Source organism: Ictalurus furcatus, chromosome 17 (genome assembly GCF_023375685.1).
Source record: "Ictalurus furcatus strain D&B chromosome 17, Billie_1.0, whole genome shotgun sequence".
Lineage (NCBI taxonomy): Eukaryota > Metazoa > Chordata > Actinopteri > Siluriformes > Ictaluridae > Ictalurus > Ictalurus furcatus.
Genome location: NC_071271.1, coordinates 6,697,543 through 6,722,245, shown reverse-complemented (window position 1 = coordinate 6,722,245; position 24,703 = coordinate 6,697,543). Strand labels below are relative to the sequence as shown.

The 24,703-nt window shown below is 39.6% G+C and overlaps 1 protein-coding gene across 1 annotated transcript in view; it reads left to right on the top strand.

Moving 5' to 3' along the window:
- Positions 1 to 747: 747 nt before the first annotated feature.
- The window catches only part of tyw1 (tRNA-yW synthesizing protein 1 homolog (S. cerevisiae)), a 78,362-nt gene continuing 54,406 nt past the window's right edge, over positions 748 to 24,703 (top strand). Inside the window, exons 1-8 of the mRNA XM_053646516.1 lie at positions 748 to 954; positions 2,864 to 2,994; positions 3,170 to 3,307; positions 4,191 to 4,292; positions 7,962 to 8,156; positions 8,360 to 8,623; positions 9,590 to 9,706; positions 23,093 to 23,216. Coding sequence (XP_053502491.1) covers positions 888 to 954; positions 2,864 to 2,994; positions 3,170 to 3,307; positions 4,191 to 4,292; positions 7,962 to 8,156; positions 8,360 to 8,623; positions 9,590 to 9,706; positions 23,093 to 23,216 — 1,138 coding nt within the window. The 5' untranslated portion in view covers positions 748 to 887. The remainder of the gene's footprint in view (positions 955 to 2,863; positions 2,995 to 3,169; positions 3,308 to 4,190; positions 4,293 to 7,961; positions 8,157 to 8,359; positions 8,624 to 9,589; positions 9,707 to 23,092; positions 23,217 to 24,703) is intronic.

Sequence of the window (24,703 nt, the reverse complement as noted above, 5' to 3'; positions counted from 1 at the left end):
ACATGTGGGCTCCATGCGCTGGAAGGGGTGCCAACCCATCGCAGGGCACAACTGCACACACATTCACACACTACAGACAATTTATAGATACCAATCAGCCTACAGCACATGTCTTTGGACTGGGGGAGGAAACCGGAGTACCTGGAGGAAACCCCCGAATCATGGGGAGAACATGCAGGCTCAGCAAACGCAGGGCAGGGCAGGGGCAGGAGTCGAGCCCCCATCCCTGGAGGTGCAAGGCAAGCATGCTAACCACTAAGCCACAGTGCCCAAATGCCATGTTTCAAACATGTACAGTAACTCTGTAATAATATTGTAGCTTTACTTTGAGAATGCTTTTTTGGGTGAAAAATAAAGTATTATATTTAATGGTAAAGTACTTAATTCATAAATGGACATTCTTAAAAATAAGCCTATATTTTCCCATTTGGGGAGCAGTGGTGGCATGATGGTTAAGGCTCTGGGTTACTGACTGGAAGGTCGGGGGTTCAAGCCCCAGCGGTGCCAGACTCTGGGTTACTGATCGGAAGGTTTTATTTATATTTATAAATATGTATTTATATATAATTATTTCATTTTGTATTTTTGTTCTCACATACGTTATTTATGTTCTGTTTAAACTATTGCCTAGTTCCTCATTGCATCGTTGTTCAACTCTATCTGTTAATAAAATCTTTAAAAAAAGAAGGAAAAAAACTAAGTAACTTTGGATGTTGCCCTGAAGTAAACTCCGCCTCATCTCCCATAATTCCACAGTCAAAACAACATGGCCGCTTCCTTCTGTGGGCATTTCTGAGCCTCGCTAGCTTAGTTCCCCGCACGTCATAGTCTAAATTAGACAGTTCACTCGATATTACTTTATTACTAAAGTACTAAGTGTCCGAGCAATGATAATCTTCTTTATAACCTTGTCAACAAATGCTTTGTCCTTCGTGTCCGCTGCTGAAATGCCAGGTGAGTGTTCAACTAGCTTCCAGTCCCTTACACATTGTTAATCCTCTGCTAGTTACCAAAGTGTCGACTAACACACTGGCAGTAATACATGGAGTGCATGGGGAATATATGCTAATGTTATCTGTAATGTCTGATATACTCAGCTCGTCAAGATTACTGCATGAACTGAATGTCTTAGCTGGTTAACCTGGCTCTAGTTGATGATGATGTAGACTCAAAAAAAGTAATAGCACAAGTATTTTCTTGCAGCAGTGTATCAGTGTGAGTATAGAATATATTAACAAAGTGTAATCCATATGTGTAATTGATATTTGGGTATATGTTAATAAAGTATAATCTAATATGTATAATCAGCATTCAAAATGAATCTAAAACCAGCAGGTGTTTATTTTTAGAAGCATCATCTAAAACCATAAAGCACTTTTTAATCAAGTTACAGTCTAAGTGTGTACTGAGCTAGAAGACTTCTATGGCTTACTGTATGGCAGGTGTTTCTCTGTATCTCTGTATGTCCTGTGTAAATTGAGTTAGAGGAACCGTGTGTTTTGTCCAAAGCAGCTTTACTCTATGGCAGTGGTTCTCAACCAGGGGGGCATGGAGAGATCGGAAGGGGGGCGTGAATTTTTTCAAGAAATAAACAGACAGGGCATCATTTGGGTCCTCTGTGTATTTTATTGCTTTTCGAATAGAATGTGCATAAATGAAAAACCCCCCTTTCCCTCTCCGTCTGTATTTTCTTTTTGCTGGGGAGAGGCGGAGCTTAGTCTGCCTTTTATCTAGCTGTCAGTGCAGACCAGTGTTGCCAACTTAACGACTTTTCAGACCCCTTTAGTGACTTTTTTTTGCAAAGCGTAGCCTATCGACCAACCTTAGCGACTTTCCAAATTTCGGCAGTACTGTCCTGCAAGCGGGACATCTTGCTTTCCGGCTACACTCACACCTCTCTCTGCGTCTGCTCTGTTCAATGAGAGTCTGAGAGCCGGAGATTTAAATATGTCATGGATAACGAGACGTGCCCTTCCTCCCAATTTATATCATTCGTATGCGAATGTTTTTAGAACACAAGACGAATGGAATGCAGCATGTTTTACATGTAAGATAGTTCATGTTATTACAGCCTAGTTCTCTTGTTCAAAGTAGTTATAGTGTTCAGAAACGTTTTTAATCATTCATGTTCCCATACCTGTCCGTTATATAGGTTTATAAGAGTTATTTTTTTTAAATCATAAAAGTTATGAAAAGTAATTAAAAAAAGTGCAAAAAAAAATCCATCTATCAAAAACAGGCTGTATATATATATATAATATATATATATATATATATATATATATATATATATATATATATATATATATATATATATATATATATATATATATAATTTGACAAGCCAGTGTCAAAATAACAGATACGACTTCCAAGAGGAAGGGTTCCAGGCTGGGACTAAAACCAGAAAATGATTACGGTATAAGGGTGAATTATGGGACAAATTAAAAACCCTGTCCTGGTAAAACCTTTAAGAAAATTCAATGGACAACACATGTGCCACTAATGTAAGGTATCATATAGATATGAATAATTAATTAAGTCAATGGAGATTGGTTTGTTTCTAGAAACAAAAGGTGAATGCCCCACCTAGGGATAATTGTTCTGCGTCAGAAAAGTATATAAAGACATGTTTGTGTATGTATAATTCAGACTTTCTGCAGACTGTCTAACTTTATTGTTTCAATAAAGTTTAATTACTTTTTGACATCTACGAACCCTCTCTGTCTGAAGTTTTTTGTTAGGCTGGAAAGATTGTTTTCCACGACATGAGCCGAAAGGAAAATTCTGCCAATGGCACTGTAAATGTTGTCAGGTCATCTGTCCGAATGGTCTGAAAATCTTCTACAATGTTATTTTGCAGGGTATTTGGACAATGCCTGGCTTTACACTGAAGTGTTCCTTTCGGCCGTGTGGCGCGACAGGTTATACGTGTACACTGCAGCTGCGCTCCTTATCGGGTTATGGTTAACGGTGAACATGACCATGAAAAAGGTATGAATGTGTTTTTCTGTATTATTCCGCATCTGTGCGGCGACATTTTAAATAGAGGATGTTAAACATGCACGGTCGGTATATGAATATTCGGAAGTGACCTTTATACAGTCTTAAACATACCTGATTAAAAGAAATTGACTTATTATTTACTTTGTTTATGTATTTTTTACAGAAGAAGTTGGCGAACCCGGTAAAATCCCCTAAAAATTCCAAATCTGAGAAGCAGAAGGAGCAAATACCTGAAAATGAGAAGGTTGCCAATGTTGCAGGTGTGAGGATATTCTATGGGTCACAGACTGGAACTGCGAAGGTTTGTATTATTTATAGTCTTGATTACAGTCAGTTAGCAGCCAAGACTGAGCACTTTGTAGAATTAATACTCACCATGTGGTCTGTTTGAGTCCTAATGTACCAGTATAGTGACAGGGACACTATACTGTAAAAACAACACCGTCTTTCAGACGAGACGTTAAAACGAGGTCCTGACTCTCAGTGTTTGTTAAAAATCCCAGGACACTTATCGTAAATGAGTAGGAGTATAACTCCTGGCAAAATTCCGCCATTGGCCCTATCATGGCCCCTTAATAATCCCCATCTCTGAATTGGCTGCATCACTCTCTATCTCCACTAATAGCTGGTGTGTGGTGTTCTGGAGCACGGTGGATGCTGCACACTACTGGTGTTTGAGGAGATCTCCCCCCCCCCCCCATTACTATGTAAAGCGCTATATAAATGTAACTGTAAATACTCGATTAGTACCTCAGTACTACGAAGAAGTGAGTTTCTCTGTGCTTACAGAGTATGTTGGTGGCAGGGCAGGTGACCTGAGGCTGCTGTTATTTACATGAAAGCTGCCTGACTTGCTTTTTGTATGATAGTGACGGTTGAAAAGTCTTATTTTTAAGTTTTAATTTAGGTAGATATGGTAAACCATAGTCCTGCAAAGACGGAGAATTTTCCTTCTGAATTTTCATGAATCAAGTATCTTAGAACAGCTATGTATTGGCAGTCACTATCACTATCAACTTTAAGAGTGCCTAAATTTTAAGGGGCCATTGCCACACTTCTGGTTGATAACTGTGTGTTGATAAAACCCTTGGCAGTTAGCAGGAATAACAGACAAATAGCAAAACTGATCATCTAAAACTGCTTTAACAGACTTGGAATTAACCAATGTGAATAATTTTGCTCAGGGTTTTGCCAGAGAGCTCGCAGAAGATGCCCAGGCACTCGGGTTCGAGTCTGATGTGATTGACTTGAAGGATTATGACCCGGAGGACAAACTGTCAGATGAGGTGAGCTGTTGTAGTCTACTAGATCCTAGGATCACAAACCAACTACATTTTTATTTCAGTACTCTTAATAAATAGACAACATGAACTTTAATTCTCTCCGAACCTTCTCTCTCTTTCTCTTTCTCTCTCTCTCTCTCTCTCTCCCTCTCTCTCTCTCTCTCAAGTTACTTTGTATAAAAGCGTCTGTCAAATTGATTAATCTAAATGTAAATAGTGTCACCTTAAACAGTACTATGCCACGCTATAGAATGTGGACAGTGGACTTGTGTTTGTTGAACAGAAGGTGAAAGTACACTGCCTCTGGGTCAAACGTTTTTGATCACTCTGTATTTTGGTTAAACTTCAAGAAATGGGTTCAAGTTAAATACTCTAGAAGGAAAATCGTAATAAGATTTTTATATATATACAGTGAGGTGAAAAAAGTATTTGATCCCCTGCTGATTTTGTACGTTTGCCCACTGACAAAGAAATGATCAGTCTATAATTTTAATGGTAGATTTATTTGAACAGTGAGAGACAGAATAACAACAAGAAAATCCAGAAAAATGCATGTCAAAAGTGTTATAAATTGATTTGCATTTTAATGAGGGAAATAAGTATTTGACCCCCTCTCAATCAGAAAGATTTCTGGCTCCCAGGTGTCTTTTATACAGGTAATGAGCTGAGATTAGGAGCACACTCTTAAAGGGAGTACTCCTATTCTCAGCTTGTTACCTGTATAAAAGACACCTGTCCACAGAAGCAATCAATCAATCAGATTCCAAACTCTCCACCAAGGCCAAGACCAAAGAGCTCTCCAAGGATGTCAGGGACAAGATTGTAGACCTACACAAGTCTGGAATGGGCTACAAGACCATTGCCAAGCAGCTTGGTGAGAAGGTGACAACAGTTGGTGCGATTATTGGCAAATGGAAGAAACAGAAAAGAACTATCAATCTCCCTCGGCCTGGGGCTCCATGCAAGATCTCACCTCGTGGAGTTGCAATGATCATGAGAACAGTGAGGAATCAGCCCAGAACTACACGAGAGGATCTCGTCAATGATCTCAAGGCAGCTGGGACCATAGTCACCAAGAAAACAATTGGTAACACACTACGCCGTGAAGGACTGAAATCCTGCAGCGCCCGCAAGGTCCCCCTGCTCAAGAAAGCACATATACATGCCCGTCTGAAGTTTGCCAATGAACATCTGAATGATTCAGAGGACAACTGGGTGAAAGTGTTGTGGTCAGATGAGACCAAAATGGAGCTCTTTGGCATCAACTCAACTCGCCGTGTTTGGAGGAGGAGGAATGCTGCCTATGACCCCAAGAACACCATCCCCACCGTCAAACATGGAGGTGGAAACATTATGCTTTGGGGGTGTTGTTCTGCTAAGGGGACAGGACAACTTCACCGCATCAAAGGGACGATGGACGGGGCCATGTACCGTCAAATCTTGGGTGAGAACCTCCTTCCCTCAGCCAGGGTATTGAAAATGGGTCGTGGATGGGTATTCCAGCATGACAATGACCCAAAACACACGGCCAAGGCAACAAAGGAGTGGCTCAAGAAGAAGCACATTAAGGTCCTGGAGTGGCCTAGCCAGTCTCCAGACCTTAATCCCATAGAAAATCTGTGGAGGGAGCTGAAGGTTCGAGTTGCCAAACGTCAGCCTCGAAACCTTAATGACTTGGAGAAGATCTGCAAAGAGGAGTGGGACAAAATCCCTCCTGAGATGTGTGCAAACCTGGTGGCCAACTACAAGAAACGTCTGACCTCTGTGATTGCCAACAAGGGTTTTGCCACCAAGTACTAAGTCATGTTTTGCAGAGGGGTCAAATACTTATTTCCCTCATTAAAATGCAAATCAATTTATAACATTTTTGACATGCATTTTTCTGGATTTTTTTTGTTGTTATTCTGTCTCTCACTGTTCAAATAAATCTACCATTAAAATTATAGACTGATCATTTCTTTGTCAGTGGGCAAACGTACAAAAACAGCAGGGGATCAAATACTTTTTTCCCTCACTGTATATAAATAAAAGTAAACTGAGAAGTTTAGATTTTGTGTCGTGGATGTGGGGATTTGTGCTCATTCAGCCACAGGAGGTCTGGCACTGATCCCTGGCGAGAGGGCATGGCGAGAAGTTGGCATTCCAGTTCAATCCAAAGGTGTTCAGTGGGTTTGAGGTCAGGGCTGTGTGCAGGCCACTTGAGCTCTTCCACTCTAACCTTTCTAAACCATTTCTTTATTGATCTCGCTTTGTGCACAGGGGCATTGTCATGCTGGCACAGGGTTTGGGCGTCTTAGCTCCAGTGAGGGCAAATCATAATGCTACAGCATGCAGAGATGTTTTGGACAGCTGTGTGTTACAAACTTTGTGGCAACAGTTTAAGGGAAGGTTCTCATATGGGTGTGATGGTCAGGTGTCCACATACTCCTGGCCATATAGTGTAAGTAGGATATAAAACATGACGAGTTTGCTATTATAGGAAAATACTCAACTATTATATATTTATTAAACAACACTTTTTGTTTAAAACCGTATTATGTGGTGGGTCTGCAATACAAGTCTCTGTGAACGAGCTGTTACAACGTATTACAATGAGCACATTAATATAAACCTATCATCTGAATTATTGTCAGAGCCGCTGTTATAGAAATGAATCAGCACCTTCTGACTAATCAGGTTTGAGAGTTTTTTTTTTTAATTGGATCTGGGGTTCAACATTGCTTACTGTATATGAACGTTTGAAGCACTGTCTCAAGCAAACTCCTCGTGATCAGTGTTAGCTAATGAAATAAATGCCCTGATAAAAGTTATCCATCCATATATCTTCTATACCGCTTATTCTTCAGGGAGCATCGGGCACAAGGCGGGGTACACCCTGGACAGGGTGCCAATCCATCGCAGGGCACAATCACATACACATTCACACACCCATTCATACACTACGGACACTTTGGACATGCCGATAAGACTACCATGCATGTCTTTGGACTCGGGGAGGAATCCAGAGTACCCGGAGGAAACCCCCGCAGCACGGGGAGAACACACAGGGCAGCGGCGGGAATCGAGCCCCCAACCCTGAAAGAGAAATGAAAGTAAAAATACAGGAAAGATCCAGAAATTCTGGTTTTAGTTAACGATTGTATATTTCATTTTAATACGTCTTTCATAACGAAAAACGGAATATGGGAATACATTACATAAGTATAATTAACAATAGCTTTATTCCTAATTTCTCATAATAACTAGCATGAGGATGATTTTGACAATACAAACTAGCTGAATGCTGATAGCAAGCCTTCACGCCGCCTCAATCAGTACAAAGTGTACATAGCAACAACTAGATTACAGTGATGGCTATTAGGTTTCATTCTTGTTGCCAAATCTGTTAGATCAACTCCTTAAAGCTGCCTGATGCTTAAAAGTCTTCTCAGGCTTTACATATCCGTATATGATTATAGAGAAACGTCAAGTTTGAAAATGTAGTGAGCAGAAAGTTTTTTTTCTTCCTTTGAAATGCTGTATTTAAAAGTCAAACGTATGAAAGATGATTTCAGAAAGGTGATAAATTCAAGTAAAGTTCACGTATTGGTGTAAATTGAGGAATTACTGACCTCACAGTGTTATAAGTCGGTGATTGTTTAATGTTTATAACTCTGTTCTGTCGCTCTACAGTGCACCAGTAAAAGGATTTGTGTGTTCCTCATGGCCACGTACACTGACGGCAAGCCCACCGAGAGCGCTGAATGGTTCTGTAAATGGCTGGAGGAGGCATCCACTGACTTTCGCTACGGCAAAACCTACCTGAAAGGAATGAGATACGCCGTCTTCGGCCTGGGGAACTCCGTGTATGTCGGCCATTACAACACGGTGAGAACCATTCCTTTTTTTTTTTTTGAACATTCTCTTTATTGGTTTTTTTAAAAATTTGATACAAAGAATGATTCAAAATTAAATACATGGCAAAGATTATTAACATGTCTTCTTCGATTCCTGTTAAACATAATAATAATAATAATAATAATACCACTACTCCTACTGTAAAATCCAAACTCCACTAAATCCATTTCCAGGTCGGCAAAAACGTGGACAAGTGGCTGTGGATGCTGAGTGCAGCACGCGTCATGAGCCGCACCGAAGGCGACTGCGACGTGGTGAAAAGCCGAAGCGGCAGCATCCAGGCCGACTTCCAGGCGTGGAAAGAGGATTTCCTGAGGCGCCTTCAGGCCCTGGCCAAAGGCGAGAAGAAGGCGTGCAGCTGCGAGTGCAAAAAAGGCTCGTGCAAGAGTAAGAAGAAGCACCACGAGGAAGCGGAGGACGAAAAGCACAGCTCTGAGGCAAGACCATCTATATCTGGCACTTTTTATGACTTGTGTAGTCATGGTAACAGTACTGTCCCCTGTTATTCATGGCCCCTGTGTGTAAATGGATTTCAAGCAGCAGTTGAAACGTTTCTGTACTCCAGAGCCATTTAGGCGCTCATGTGTCTAGTATGGCTTTTCTACCTTCTGCAGTTTGGGCATTTTAATTCTAGTTAATATGTTTCCTCTAAATATTAAAAAAATAACATCCCGTTATTAATAAATAGCGTTTTATTCCACACAAGTCAATTTTGAACTTGTCAGGGGGGTTGGGTTTACATTGACTGTTAATCAAAGTGCTGTTGAATCCTCAAATCTGATTGGCCAGAAGGTTTCGATTCATTTTCTTTAACTGCAGCTCTGGCAGTAGTGTCGGCCGTAAAGCACAGCTTTATGTTAATGCCCTTGTTCTAATATGTTGTTTCTATAGTAACAGTGTGCATAAGGACTCCACATAGACTGCAGCTAATAATAAACAGATTTTCTTTTTCTTTTAAAGAAGTGTTTTTATTTACCAAAGAAAATTTTTTATATATTTGTTTATTAATGGTGAAGCTTTTTGTAGAGATACAGTATTTATTTTAACGTGTATATGAAGGTCTCTCCAGCGTCAGCACTCTCCTAGGTTAAAAAAAAAATTTCATAAAGGAGCTCCTCTCACTTTCGAGAGGAGATTCTAAGGTCAGAGGATGTTGCGCTTTGTGACTTCTTTTTATTAACTTCAAGAGAAAGCGTGTGTTTGTAGCTGCTATAACATAAGCAATGACTTGTTTTGCAAACATTCCACAACAGTAAATGTAACTATAAATAGATAAACCCGATGATGTTTTTTGAATGAATACATAAAATTGAATTGTTGTCAGATTGCAGTGGTGTTGGAGGAATGAAACACCTTGGGATTGGCTGTGTGTGCTGAACATGGTGGCGTGTTTCATGTTCTAGGAGCTGTTTGAGTCCAGCAGTGATCCAGAGTCTGGAGGTGAAGAGGAGAAAGCTCACGGCTCTGTCATCGACCTGGAGGATCTTGGGAACGTCATGAACCACATGAAGAAAGCCAAGGTAGGCGTAGTTTATCAGTCAACAGCAGTAAGGAGGTGGAGTTGATCTGAAGAGAGCAGAAGTCATGAATGAGTTTCTTCAAGCCATTTCTTTGTTCAAACATTCTGGTTGTAAATGTGTTCGGAGTTGTAATGAAGGCTTACGTTTCTAAATTCATGTATAATTTCACTTCAAGCCTGCAAGGTTATTGCTTTGTGGTGGTGATGATACAGTTGTAGTGGGATGTTGTGTGTGGAGGCTGCAGGTATGTTTAATGCATTCACTGTGCTTCTGAACTCACTGTTTGGATTGGGTGTTTCAAATGTATATTATGGTAAAAAAAAAAAAAAAGTCAAATCTGGGGGGCAAGGTGGCTTAGTGGTTACTATGTTTGCCTCGGACCCCTGGGGCCGGGGGTTCGAATCCTGGGGCCGGGGGTTCGAATCTGGCTTCTATCCTGTGTGAGCGGAACTTGCACGTTTTCCCCATTCTTCTCGGGTTTCCTCCCCCAGTCCAAAGACTGATTAGCATTTCCAAATTGTCCACAGTGTGTAAAAGGGAGTGTGAATGTGATTGTGCCCTGCAATGGGTTAGCTCCCCGTCCAGGGTGTCCCCCGCCTTGTACCTCGAGTTCCCAGGCATAGGCTCCAGGCTCCCTCGCAGTAAGCGGTATGGAAATTGGATTGATGGATTTAAAATCTGCAACAGTTTTAGCACTAATGTCCAGCAGTAAGCTTTTCCACAGCCTGAGGGCAGTGAATGCATAGTCACCCTTGCGTTTTATCCAGGACCATGGAACATCCAAAAGCAGCAGGCCTGAAGATCTCCGAGACATGGAGGCGGAATACAAACCGAGTATATAAGTGATATAGGCAGGTGCGAATCAGCGAAGGGCTCTAAATGCAAATAAAAGAATCTTCTAGCTTGAATCTTGGGAGATAAACAGCTTAACAATCACATGCTGTACTAACTGTAACCCTGCTAAAGAGGACGTATTAACACGTATACAAGGCATAAGAGGAGACGGAAATAAAGCATGTATAACTTTCTCCAGGTCATGAAGAGAAATCAATTTTCGTTGGACAAAACTTTAGTTGAAAGAAGTTTCTCATAAAAACAGAGTTGATCAAATCTGAGGTGAGTGTCCTAAAATACCTATAAGTTCCTGACATGAGGATTAACATGTACGTTGTTGTTGTTGTTGTTGTTGTTTTTTTTTTTTTGAGAACTGAGTCTTATTATTGGATCAGAATTGGAGTAGAGGCAGAAATTCGATGTAAGGTCTTCAAAACAACCTTCGCATCCGGTTATAAGGTGCTGCTTTCTTTCTTCATACTGGCCCAGTTAGATGATGGAAAAAACCTCAGCTTGTTGTAAAGGAATTCTGGTCGCATGTGGTTATTTTCCTGTAGTCGCAGGAAAAAAATGTTTTTTTCTTGTATTTACGATCATTTCACAGCAGGGGGTGCAAGTGAACACAGATAGACGGTACATACATGGCATTTAGCTAAATCGGATAAAAAGCAAATGATTTTATATTGACTTCACAAAATTCAGGTCTGTTAGTCAGCACACGTAAGATTTCACCCCAGAGACACATCTCCCTGAGTGTTAAACGCTCGGTTTGAAAATGTCCTTTTCCTTAGTTTAATGTGTAACTATGACAGATTAATTTTCCTGCTCTAGTCATTTTAAACGATTGTCTTTTATAAATCGGGCTTCGGGCCTGTCCAAGCTTTAAAACGGCGGCGTATGTAAGTAAGAGGAGATAGATGGAGAGAATCTGTGGCTCCATTGAAGGAGACGGAGCGGCAGATGGTTTGCTACAGTAGACAGCAGCTCCAGCAGGCGCTGCGAGGATTTACGTAACTGTGAACTGTGATCACTGACGCCCACTCTGCAGGTCTGTATGGAGGAGTGATTCATGAGATGAATCCCCCTCTCAGCACACGCACACACACACACACACACACACACACACACAGGCTGAGTGACAGAACAGCACATTCTTTAGTTCAGCATTAGATTTAGACTAATTACTCTGTGGGAAATAGTTGAAAGTGGGCTATCTTATGTGATCTGTTGCTTTGTGTTGATATGTATTAAGTCTTAATCCTCTGTTGCATGTACCCGTGTTCTGTTTCTAATACCAGAAATACCACGTTTTCAGGTATTGACTCTCTTTTGAGCGGTTTTAGAGAAAAGTAGGTCATCATTACGAGAGGAACGATTCAGTTTTCTGAAGTTCTTAACGATATGAAGGTGGTAGATCTGTGATTTTCATTTACATTTTTTCCCCCCTTGAATTTCTTCCAGGCTGACGCACAAACCACTAATAGCCTTTGACAGAACTAAATTTGTCATAGCTCTGCATAAAGATTTCCACTGAAATCCCCCATTCATTGCAGGAGTACGATCACAGCTATACTGTGATACATAGTGTACTGCTATACAGTGCCCTACACTAATATTGGCACCCTTGGTAAATATGAGCAAAGAAGGTGGTGAAAATTGTCTTTATTGTTTAACCTTTTGATGTTTTGTTAAAACATCTCTCTCATGGATATCAAAGAATTGCATACACAACACTGGTTTATCAAAAATAAATAAATCTCTGTTAAATATAGGTGTGCAACAATTATTGGCACCCTTTTAGTCAATACTTTGTGCTACCTACCTTTGACAAGATAACAGCTCTGAGTCTTCTCCTATAATGCCTGATGAGGCTGGAGAATACATGGCGAGGGATCTGAGACCATTCCTCCAATACAGAATCTCTCCAAATCCTTCAAATTTCGAGGTCCATGCTGGTGGACTCTCCTCTTCAGTTCACTCCACAGGTTTTCTATGGGTTTCAGGTCAGGGGACTGGGATGGCCATGGCAGGACCTTGATTTTGTGGTCAGTAAACCATTTTTGTGTTGATTTTGATGTATGTTTTGGATCATTGTCCTGCTGGAAGATCCAACCACAGCCCATCTTAAGCTTTCTGGCAGAGGCAGTCAGGTATTCATTTAATATCTGTTGATATTTGATAGAGTCCATGATGCCATGTATCCTAACAAAATGCCCAGGTCCTCTGGCAGAAAAACAGCCCCAAAACATTAAAGAGCCACCACCATATTTAACCGTGGGCATGAGGTAGTTTTCCATATGGCTACCTCTCTGTGTGCTCCAGTGCCACCTCTGGTGTTTATTGCCAAAAAGCTCTATTTTGGTTTCATCTGACCATAGAACCCGATCCCATTTGAAGTTCCAGTAGGGTCTGGCAAACTGAAGATGTCTGAGTTTGTTTTTGGATGAGAGTAGGTGGTTTATTCTTGAAACCCTTCCAAACAACTTGTGGTGATGTAGGTGACTTCAGATTGTAGTTTTGGAGACTTCTGACCCCAAGACGCAACTAACTTCTGCAGTTCTCCAGCTGAGATCCTTGGAGATTTTTTAGCCAGTCAAACCATCCTCTTCACAGTGTGTTGAGACAATACAGACACACGTGCAATTCCAGGTTGATTCATAACATTTCCAGTTGACTGGAACGACTTAATTATCGCCCTGATGGTGTAAATGGGCATTTTCAATGCTTATGCTATTTTCTTGTAGCCACTTCCCATTGTGTGAAGCTCAACAACCTTTTGCCGCACATCACAGCTATATTCCTTGGTCTTACCCATTGTTACGAATGACTAAGGGAATTTGGAAAATGTGTTACCTCATATTTATACCCCGCTGAAACAGGAAGTCATGGTTGAATTATTTCCTGTTCGTAGTCACCCAGGAGTATTAAAAGAAATGTAAAATATCAATGGGAATATACTTCAAATATATTTTTCTCATATGAATTCATAGGGGTGCCAATTATTTGTAGCACACCTATATTTACCAAAGATTTTTTTTTGATAAACCTGTGTTTTGTTTGCAGTTGTTTCATACCCATGAGAGCAGAGTATTTTTGTGAATTTTCTGAACAAAAGATGAAAAGATTAAACAATAAAGACAATTTTCACAGCCTTCTTTGCTCATATTTACTAAGGGTGCCAATATTAGTGGAGGGCGCTGTACACCATAATACAGTCTCTTGCATGTCTTTTATACTGTATGTTTGCACTTGGAGATGTATGGACCTGTCTGTTTATACCATCCAGAGCACCTCATTTCTCTTTTGCTTGAATATGTAGACAATTACATGAATAATGCTGTTCAGGTTGCTGCCATTATGATTCATTTCATCCGTCTCGTAATGGATGCAGCACCATCTTTGTTGTTTTTATGAAGCTCCATGTTTAAATGTGTTTCTGAAAGAAAAATGAACCCAAGCCACAGCAGGTGCAGCACTCATATTATTCATTTAGGAATTTGGTCACACTTTGCATATGAAAACTTTGGCAAGCACTCAGTATAGAGCTACAAAGTATTTACTGATTTATAGGTTCGGTGAAAAATGTTTATCCTATATTACATTGTCAAAAAAAGAGATGTGTAAAACATAATTTTGGGCACTCTGCCCTTGTTTCAAGCATTCATCATCATTCACAACACATTTTCAGACTAATGATAAGGAATGTACAGTGCTGTGAAAAAGTATTTGCCCCATCCTGATTTCTTCTCTTTTTGTGTATCTCATGCTAAATTGTTTCAGAAATGAAAACAAAATCTAAGATAAAACAAAGGCAACCTGAGTAAACACAAAATACAGTTTTTAAATGATAATGCTATTTATTGAAGCAAAAAGGTTATTCAGTACCAACTGGGCCTGTGTGAAAATGTATTTGCTCCCATAGTTACTAATTCCCCAAATCTATGAAACATGCATTCATAATGGGGTTCAGCTGGACTAGACACAACCAGGCCTGATTACTGCAAACGCTGTTCAATCACATCAACACTTGAATAGAACTTTTTCAACGGCATGAAGTTGGTTAAAAGGTCTTACCCAGTAACACACTATACCAAAGTTGAAAGAAATTCAGAAATGATGAGGAAGAAGGTGATTGAAATACATCAGTCTGGGAAGGGTTACAAAGCTATTTCAAAGGCTCTGGGACTCCAAAGAACCACAGAGAGAGACATTATCTCTAAATGTAAAAACTCAGCATAGTAGTGAACCTTCCCAGAAGTGTCTGACCTTCCACAATTCCTTCAGGAGCACAGCAACGGCTCATCCAGGAAGTCACAAAAGTGCCAAGGACAACATCAAAGGAACTACAGGTTTCTCTTGCATCAATAAAGGTCACTGTTCATGACTTCACTATCAGAAAGACACTGGGCAAAAATGTCCAGTGGAATGGAAGAGAGGCGAGGTGAAAACCACTGCTAACCCAGAAGAACATTAAGGCTCGTCTGAATTTTGCCAAAAACACCTTGATGATCCTCAAACCTTTTGGGAGAATATTCTGTGGACTGATGAGTTGAAAGTGGAACTGTGTGGAAGACGGGGGTCCCGTTATATCTGTTGTAAACCAAACACAGAATTCCACAAAAAGAACATCATACCTACAGTCAAGCATGGTGGAGGAAGTGTGATGGTGTGGGGATGCTTTACTGCTTCAGGGCCTGGGCAACTTGCAGTAATTGAGGGAAACATGAATTCTGCTCTCTACCAGAAAATCCTAAAGGAGAATGTCTGGTGTTTAATCTGTAAGAAACTCTAGCTCAACTGAATTATTCAGCACGACAATGATCCAAAGCATAGGAGTAAGTCCACCTCTGAATGACTTTGGAGTTTTGGAGTGGCCTCGTCAAAGTCCTGAGTTTGAACCAATTGAGATGCTGTGGCAGGACCTTAAACAGGCAGTTCATGCTCAAAAACCCTTCATTGTGGCTGAACTAAAGCGTTTCTACAAAGAACAGTGGGCCAGAATTCCACCACAGCGCTGTGAAAGACTGATCTCCAGTTATCAGAGGTGTTTGGTTGCAGTTATTGCTACTAAAGGTGGCACAACCAGATTTTAAGTTTAAGGGGGCAATTAAAAGTTTTTCACATTGGTGATAGGTGTTGGATAACTGTTTGCTTCAATAATAAATTAAAAAAAAAAATTTAATTGTATTTTGTGTTTATTCAAGTTACTTTTGTTTTATTGTGTATTTTGTTTAAAGATCTAAAACTATTTAGTATAATATATATATACTGTACACAAAAACCAAAGAAATCAGGATGGGGCAAATACTTTTCCACAGCGTTGTAAGAGACAAGTCAGTAGTCGCTCGAATAGAGGTTCAGGATGACTTGAAAGCAGCGGGAACAACAGTTACACTGAAAACAATAAACTGCACTGCAATGATCTCCCTTCTTACACCACATGCTGAAAAGAAGTATAGAAACACAAGTATCCCAAGAATATCATTTATTTAATTGTCAAGTGTCACACACAGCATTTCTGCTTCTATTTCCCCCTCATTACTTCCATACCGGCTACATTAGAGATGTGTAAAACACGGGTACTCTACCCTTGTTTCTTTCACTTGGAAGTGAAGCATGAACTTCATAGAAGTCCACTGAAATCATAATCTATATGCTGCTGTCAATTTTATTTCAAATCATCATTTGTAGTTTAAGATGTCATTATTGCCCAACCTAACCCTTTCTCAGTACACTGGTGTTCCATCCCACCGGTGGAGTGGAAATCGACCTATCAGACATTTTTAATCAGTATCAAAAAAATTAATGATTTTATCACAGCAAGTCTGTTATAAGATTAGTCATGATACTGTTGGGTTTCTGTGTGTAGAGTATTGTGACTGTTTGTTTTTATCTGCTGGTGAGCGGGGTGATGGGAAAGGTGAGGAGTGTGAGCCTGCTGCTGGGAAAACCTTTAGGCTAGGTAAAAAAGAAATACTTATGGAAAAACTGCAAATACTTAAAGCCTTGAGTGTCTACTTTTCATATGTGCCATTAACCACTACTGTGGAGTGCGACATCACAAATACAGTCAATGCTGAAGACGGGCACCCCCAAAACAGACAGGAATTCCATGTTTTTCCCGTATTTATACTCCTGGATAACCTAAAAGCCTGTTTATACATTGCCCCATTGTCTCATGTCATGGTTTTATTGAGGTGTGTTGTAATTACAGCTAGTCCAGCTTCGGTCGTCCTCATCCACCCCCCACCTTACTGACCCAGTTGTACATTTGGCCATTAGTTTTCTTGATTGAAATGAAGTGTATTTGTAACACCTGTGGTGTGGATTGAAGGAACGGTCACGACGCATCTAGTAGGAAATAGGATAGCTCTACAGGTTCCATGTGTAAGTGTATAATTATTTCTGCTCTGGATGCTGTCATTATTACCGTGTGTAATTCAAGAAGAGCTGAACAATTCAGTTCCTACTCTAGATATTACCTGCAACATCTGTAATGAGACACTATTGAAGAACTATATCATTGCTATAGATTTGCAGCGTTTGTCTTGAATTAGTCAGTTTGGCTGCAGTTGAACATTAAAGTTAGTTTTGAGTTCTGGGGTTATGCTTGTTACAGTGTGGATTATGCTGCAGTGTATTTCTTTGTTTTCCCTTCATTTGAGAACATTTATATCTATTAGGGTTTCTGTCTTATCTGTAAACAAGACATCTAAATCTAATCTCGGTGGCTGATGTTCCTAATAGGCTCATTGCAAACAAAATAAACGTATCCATTAAAGTACAAAGGTTGCTAGTCATTTTTAAACAAATAAATCCTTTGGTGCTTTCATGTCCTGTAATGAGCTTTTGTCGTCCTGAAACAGACAGGAAGTGGCGAAAATGTCCTGAGTGCATTTTAAAATGACCCTCACTGATACTGAGAAGGAACACGTTTGTCCTAAAGAAATACATTAAAAAAAATAAATAAATCGAAAAATGTTTTAACATTTTTACTGTTTATATTGCAAAATATTATGTACTAAATATTTAAATTCCCAGTATCTAAACAAACGCTGACTAAATGTATGAAATGAATAAATGGAGTGAGTGAGTCATGGACACACCATCTTACTCCAAACCTGCTGGTGACGCTTTATGCTTCCAAGCATGTTTATCAACAACAGTTTTCACCAACAAGTGGCCTCATGAACAGAAATGAAGACAAATTCTATAACCAGCTGTTAATATTGCTGGTTTTCTGTCATCTTTCAGAGGACGTGATGCACTCTTTGCACTCAAACAGGATTTAGGGAATCGCAGTACAAATATGCAATAGTCATTCAAAAATGCAGACGAGTCAGCCATTCACACACATCTGTTAGGAAAATGTAGCTCCTATGGTCTTCTACGGTAATGTAAGGCTTTATTAAATGTAAATATTGTACCTTGGTGAATTGGTCAGTGTTGGAATCTCAATTCTAAGCCATTGTGATTTAGGTTATACGGTGTGAAATAATTTGTGGTCGGTGTCCATTTTTCTCAGAATTTGATTATTTGCCAATTCCCACCCACCAGCCAGCTATCTCCCAGTCCCTCCAGGATTTCATGAATTTGCGATGAAAGGTCAAGCAAACTCCACAATATTCGGAGGAGCTTGCAATTTTTCAAAACTGTCGCAGATTTTCCGCAGATTTGGCCCAAAACGTGTCATGTGACATCATCACAACACTCAATCAGCCAAAGCCCTCTTCCAATTCATGTGCGTCGAACACGAGTACAGCTAAAAAGTCAAACAAACATCAACTGCGGAAGAACTATTTCATGCAATTGCTACTTCGCCAATTCAAGTAGTTTTCCACCAAAAAAAAAGCACAAAAAATGCAAATCTTGAAAAAAGCCGCAGCAAAATCGAGCATTTTTGGCTGCAACGATCAGAAAACACTGCGAAGTCCTGTGTATAAGTCCTCCTATCACATGACCGTTACCAATAGTGAAGGGTGGGGCAAGCAAGTGCTTCCTCCGAGACACATGAAGCCATCTTCTCAAACTGCTTCTCATGCTGTGTTAGGGCAGTGGAACACACTCTGAGGAAAGTGCTATCTGCCCTCTTCCTCATACATGAGCTCATGGGCAGCCATGATTAACTAGTGTCACTGTGATTGAAAAGGAAGAGAATATGCCAACCATCCTAATCAGAGAGCACGGCTAATTTTGCTCTCTTGGACTCCCAGCGACAGATGGGCATCACCATGATTCAATATCATCACCATGTCATTGACTGTCATCACTGTGGCATCACCATGATTCAATGCTACTGTCTTTAGTAGCATATATGAATGCAGCAGGGCATTTCCTAGAGCATTTCCCATTTTAATTGACCTTTATCTGTACTTGGTTGCTGTTCAGACTTTAAACTGGGATTATATTTGTCATCCTTCATAGAGTAAATGTGCTGAGCCACAAGTTCAGTGTTTTCGTTTGGCATTCTTTTTTTCATTTGTCATATTTTTTTGTTAATCCATTGTGTGTGTCAGAATTGAGTAATGCAGTTTTTATAGTCTTGTCTGCCGGTTATGATTTCTTTCTTGGTTCCACTTTTGCCTCCTACATGCATGTTGAGGTTAATGACTCTTCTTCACTTCTTCTGTGCCACCGACTCATCACTCAAAGCCCATTTAAGATGTTGGAAGGTGACACACAGCCACAACAGACGAAGACATTGCCTGAGGAACCAATTAATCAGGTTTCCAGTCGTATTGAGCACTAGTACTGATGAGCTGCTTGAAGCATGTAACTCTGCATGCTGATTTGAAAGCTTTGTGTCCGATTTTATGAGCTAGTTACTCCGAAATGCTGTGGTGGTTAAATGAGGGTATCTTGGTCATTTGCATTGGTAGGTATCAAATCCATTAATTGAGGCGTGTGGGAGCATTTCGAGCACTTCTGACACAGCCGAGAGTTGACTCAGAAGCATATCACATTGTAGTGTCATTAGTTTGAGTGAAAGCAGTCTGAACGTGGCAGCCATCAGGTCCGCCCTCTCGTGGATCACAGCTCGCATCAACACCTGCATGACTGCTGTCTTTCGCATGGATGGCTTAGTCTCATGTTCTAGCTGCTTGAAGGAAATCTGAGAATAACAACGCGGTGACAGCAAGTGGATTATGACTGTAACTATAACGGAGTTGTACAGCAGGTGTCAGGGAAGGGACTTATACCTTAATGGATATGGTGTACTCTGTAGAAAAGAAGAGATCGTCAGTTTTGCATAATTACACAGATGCATAAGTAACTGGACTACACCAATTTGAAGTACCCTATTGTGAAAGATGTGCTAGCATTGCTCTGATTGATTCTTCTGACTCGCACAGGAAGCTGGCCAAAATCATCTCGGCTACAGATATCTGTTGCTTTGTCAGGATTCAAACTCTTAAATCTTCCAAAGATGTGAACGAACGGTCTAACAGTTCAGGGTTGGGACAAATGATGCGTTTATTAGCTAGCCCACTGTGGAAGCAAAAGCTCAAATGAGCTGCCCAGTCTCATATTTCGGTTGCCCAGGAACCTAATTGACTAGGTTAGATATTCGTAGCAAATTTAACATAATAACGTATGGTGAGCTACAGTTCCCTCCACTAATATTGGCACCCTTGGCAAATATGAGCAAAGAAGGCTGTGAAAAATTGTCTTTTGATATTTTGTTCAAAAAGTTCACAAAAATACTCTGCTCTCATGGATATCAAACAATTGTAAACAAAACACAGGCTTATCAAAAAAAAAACCTAGCTTTGTCTTCTTCTATAATGCCTGATGAGATTGGAGAATACATGGGAAGGGATCTGAGACCATTCTTTCATACAGATTCTATCCAGATCCTTCAAATTTCGAGGTCCATGCTGGTGGACTCTCCTCTTCAGTTCACCCCACAGGTTTTCTATGGGTTTCAGGTCAGGGGACTGGGATTGCCATGGCAGGACCTTGGTTTTGTGGTCAGTAAACCATTTTTGTGTTGATTTTGATGCATGTTTTGGATCATCGTCCTGCTGGAAGATCCAACCACAGCCCATCTTAAGCTTTCTGGAAGAGGCAGTCAGGTTTTCATTTAATGTCTGTTGATATTTGATGAAGTCCATGATGTCATGTATCATAACAAAATGTCAAAAGAGCCATCACCATATTTAACCATGGGCATGAGGTAGTTTTCCATATGGCTACCTCTCTGTGTGCACCAAAACCACCTCTGGTGTTTATTCCCAAAAAGCTCTATTTTGGTTTCATCTGACCATAGAACCCGATCCCATTTGAAGTTCCAGTAGGGTCTGGCTAACTGAAGACGCCTGAGTTTGTTTTTGGATGAGAGTAGAGGCTTTTTTGTTGAAACCGTTCCAAACAACGGTGGTGATGTAGGTGACTCTGGATTGTAGTTTTGGAGACTTTCTGACCCCAAGACACAACTAACTTCTGCAGTTCTCCAGCTGTGATCCTTGGAGAGTTTTTTGGCCACTGGAACCATCCTCTTCACAGTGCATTGAGACAATATAGACACACGTCCTCTTCCAAGTTGATTCATAACATTTCCAGTTGACTGGAACTACTTAATTATTGCCCTGATGGTGGAAATGGGCATTTTCAGTGTTTATGCTATTTTCTTATAGCCACTTCCCATTGTGTGACGCTCAACAACCTTTTGCCGCACATCACAGCTATATTCCTTGGTCTTACCCATTGTATGTGTTACGTCATATTTATACCCCTGTGAAACAGGACATCGTGGTTGAACAATTTCCTGTTCCTAGTCACCCAGGTGTACTAAAAAAAAAAAAAAAGAAAATATCAATGGGCATATACTTCAAATATATTTTTCTCATATGAATTCATAGGGGTACCAATAATTGTTGCACACCTATATTTACCAAAGATTTATTTTTTTGATAAACCTGTGTTGTGCTTGCAATTGTTTGATATACATGAGAGCAGAGTATTTTTGTGAATTTTCTGAACAAAAGATCAAAAGGTTCAACAATAAAGACAATTTTTCACAGCCTTCTTTGCTCATATTTATTAAGGGTGCCAATATTAGTGGAGGGTCCTGTAGTTGGTGAGTTAAACACATTAATACAGATGAAGGGAAACAAAGGAGTACGTGATCATGTAGTATTATCCCTGGCATACTTATATTATGTACTAAAAGTATGTACTCTTTTTTTTTTTTGTGAAGAAAAAGTACATAATTTTGAGGGTGTTGTAAGAGTACATACTAACATTATTTATATATATATATATATATATATATATATATATATATATATATATATATATGTGTATGTGTGTATATGTATATATGTATATATTTATATGTATATATGTATGTATGTATGTATATGTGTATAAAACCCAACCCTGATCTATACTTCTCCACAACGTTTGTCTCTAACCTGGTTGGAGAGCTCTGTTGCTTGCTTAGTGGTGTTGCAGACTCAGAGACCTTTCAAAACAGGTGTATTTATACCGACATAATGTGACACTTTGATTACACACAGGTGGATTTTAATCAGCGAATTATGTGACTTCTGAAGCTAATTGGTTGGAACAGATCTTCTGATCGCAAATGGGATGAATACATATGCACTCACAACATTTCAGTTTAAAAAAATAAATAAATAAATTTCATTCCACTTCAACAATTTGGACTATTTTGTTAGGCCCATTACATAAAATCCAAACAAAAATATAATTTCCCCCAAAAATCCATCCAAACACTAACACACACAGCTGCTGATCCACAGGATGTCGATGCCGAGTCTCTTCAATGCCACTGTAATGTCATCAATGTAGCACCATCCTCTCTCTCTATGTAATATCGGGTTCAGTAGCATCTAATAAAGTGCTAATCAGTCTTCTGTAAACTGTAGAAGTCCTAATGAGCTAACAAATGGTTTGTCTGTGTGCATCAGAGATCACTTAAAAGAATGTTAATTAGATTCAGAAGCAGAACTACTGTTTGCACTCCTTATCAGCCATTATAAAATATTCAAGCCTTCATCTCTGGCTAATAGTCTTTCCATTTTTTCTCATTTCAGAATATTGCTTTTTGATGTGATATTTCAGCCTGAGATAATAAAACATGCACTTAGGAAGTAAAAACTGCAATGACCTGCTCCTTGGAATAGTAATTAAGTAATTAATTGTGGATACACACCAGGCTGCTACTTGTACCAGTTACATTTAAACCTACATTGTTTAACTTATTTTTGTTCCTTATCAAACGTTGTCTGTATATTAAGCATGTAGCTTAATGTATGTAGCTGTACCTTACCAGCACACATGCCTTTATTAATACACCTATCACTACGATATTAATTATTCTCATGTCAGCATAATATTCAAGTCAATTCAATATTATTTATATGGGGCTTTTAACAATTGACAGCAGTGGGCAGCCTTACAGAAATCTGGATGTAGATCAAGATAATACACTCGGTTTTATCAGTACGTGTCTTCTATTAGCAATGGAGCGAGTGTGTGACTCAGAGTGCGCGTGTGTGTGTGTATGTGTTTGATATGCTACAGAAAGTGGAAGAGGACCCGTCTCAGCTGGGAAGGCTGTCCAAACTGAATGGATTGAAGAAGGCTGAGCCTGAGGAGACGAGGGAGATGATCACTCCAGCACTGAGAGAAGCGCTCACTAAGCAAGGTACAGATACATGTGTTCAGTGTGAAAAGAGGATATAAACACAGTTTACAGTCATCAGTTAACTTAACTGATCATTGGCATTACTGTATCATTGACTATGTTTACACAGACAGCAATAATCTAATTATTGACCTTACTCTGAGTAAGACAATATTGTGATTAAGGTGTTTACATGAGTCGCGTTTAGAATATTCCTTTCATGTTCCTGTGTTACATGTTATTGAACATAGATCGATTAACGTCACACGTCATTACGTCACCGTGCCACGCCGTCCGACGTTCCCTCCAGAATTTCACGTATCATCATACAGTTCGTCTTTGTTATGGTACCGTATACAGTTTTGGGTGTTTCATTTTTAATTTTATGAAAGCTTCAAGTGCGGTTAATTATTTGTCATGCTGTACGTGCAAATAGACGACTGCTTGAAGCTGTGGGCTGCGTCCCAAACTGCGTACTTACCTACTATATAGTACCCGAGATACATGTATTTCACCTGCTATATACTGTAGCAGGTAAGTACGCAGTTTCGGACGCAGCCGTGCTCTCTTGTTTGCTGTCAAACGGTTGAGCACTGCCGTGTGTGAACGTGTCCTGTCACAAAATGCGGTGAAAACTCTCACACGACGTTAATAGTGTGATTAAGGTGTGTACATGTCTGTAATACACCTCGATAATGTGACTAAAACAGGAATACTCCACACGTCTTAATTCGATTTGTGTTTACTACGAGTATGACTTTAGTCTGATTAAGGTCATCAATAACCGCTGTTTACTTGCTAGTTTCTTAAACAGAGTATCATCTTAATTGGGTTCATATGGGAATATTGTTGTCCATGTAAACGTACTGATTGTTTGGGATCCACTTTAGGTGCGCACTTAAATATTTAATGCATATGAAGTCAAGAAGTGCATGAAGGAGGGCCACAGACTCTAAATTCCAGTCAGCATATGCTACTAAATGACTCAAATCTGACTGAATCCTACTAATAGCAGTTAAAAATACAGAACACAAAAACACATTAATTGCAGGAAGTAGGAAAAGAATAATTTCAAGATAAAATGCTGGCTGGCAGTTTGTGAAACCTTCAACTGGTTTGGTGAGATGTCTCTTATTAGTGATAATAATTTGTTTTTAGTGATAGTGATAATTTTTTGTTTTTCAGTGGAATTTAGTGCATTTGGTTTAAAAGTTAAATTAAAAGTTGGATAATGTGTGATTTCTAATCACCAAGAGTGAATTCCCCAATTTTCCCCAATGATATTTATACCATTTTTACTGAAAAGGAGGAAAATTCTGTAAAATTGTGAGGATTTTATGGGCAAAACATTAAAAATATTAGAAAAACATATCACAAATTTTTACTATGTTGTTATATTGCCAAAGCTACATTAACTACATTAACAGACCGTATCTAATTTTCAGTGATTAATACAGAGGAAAAAAAGAAAACAGCAAAAATGACAACGCATTAATGCTAATGTTGAA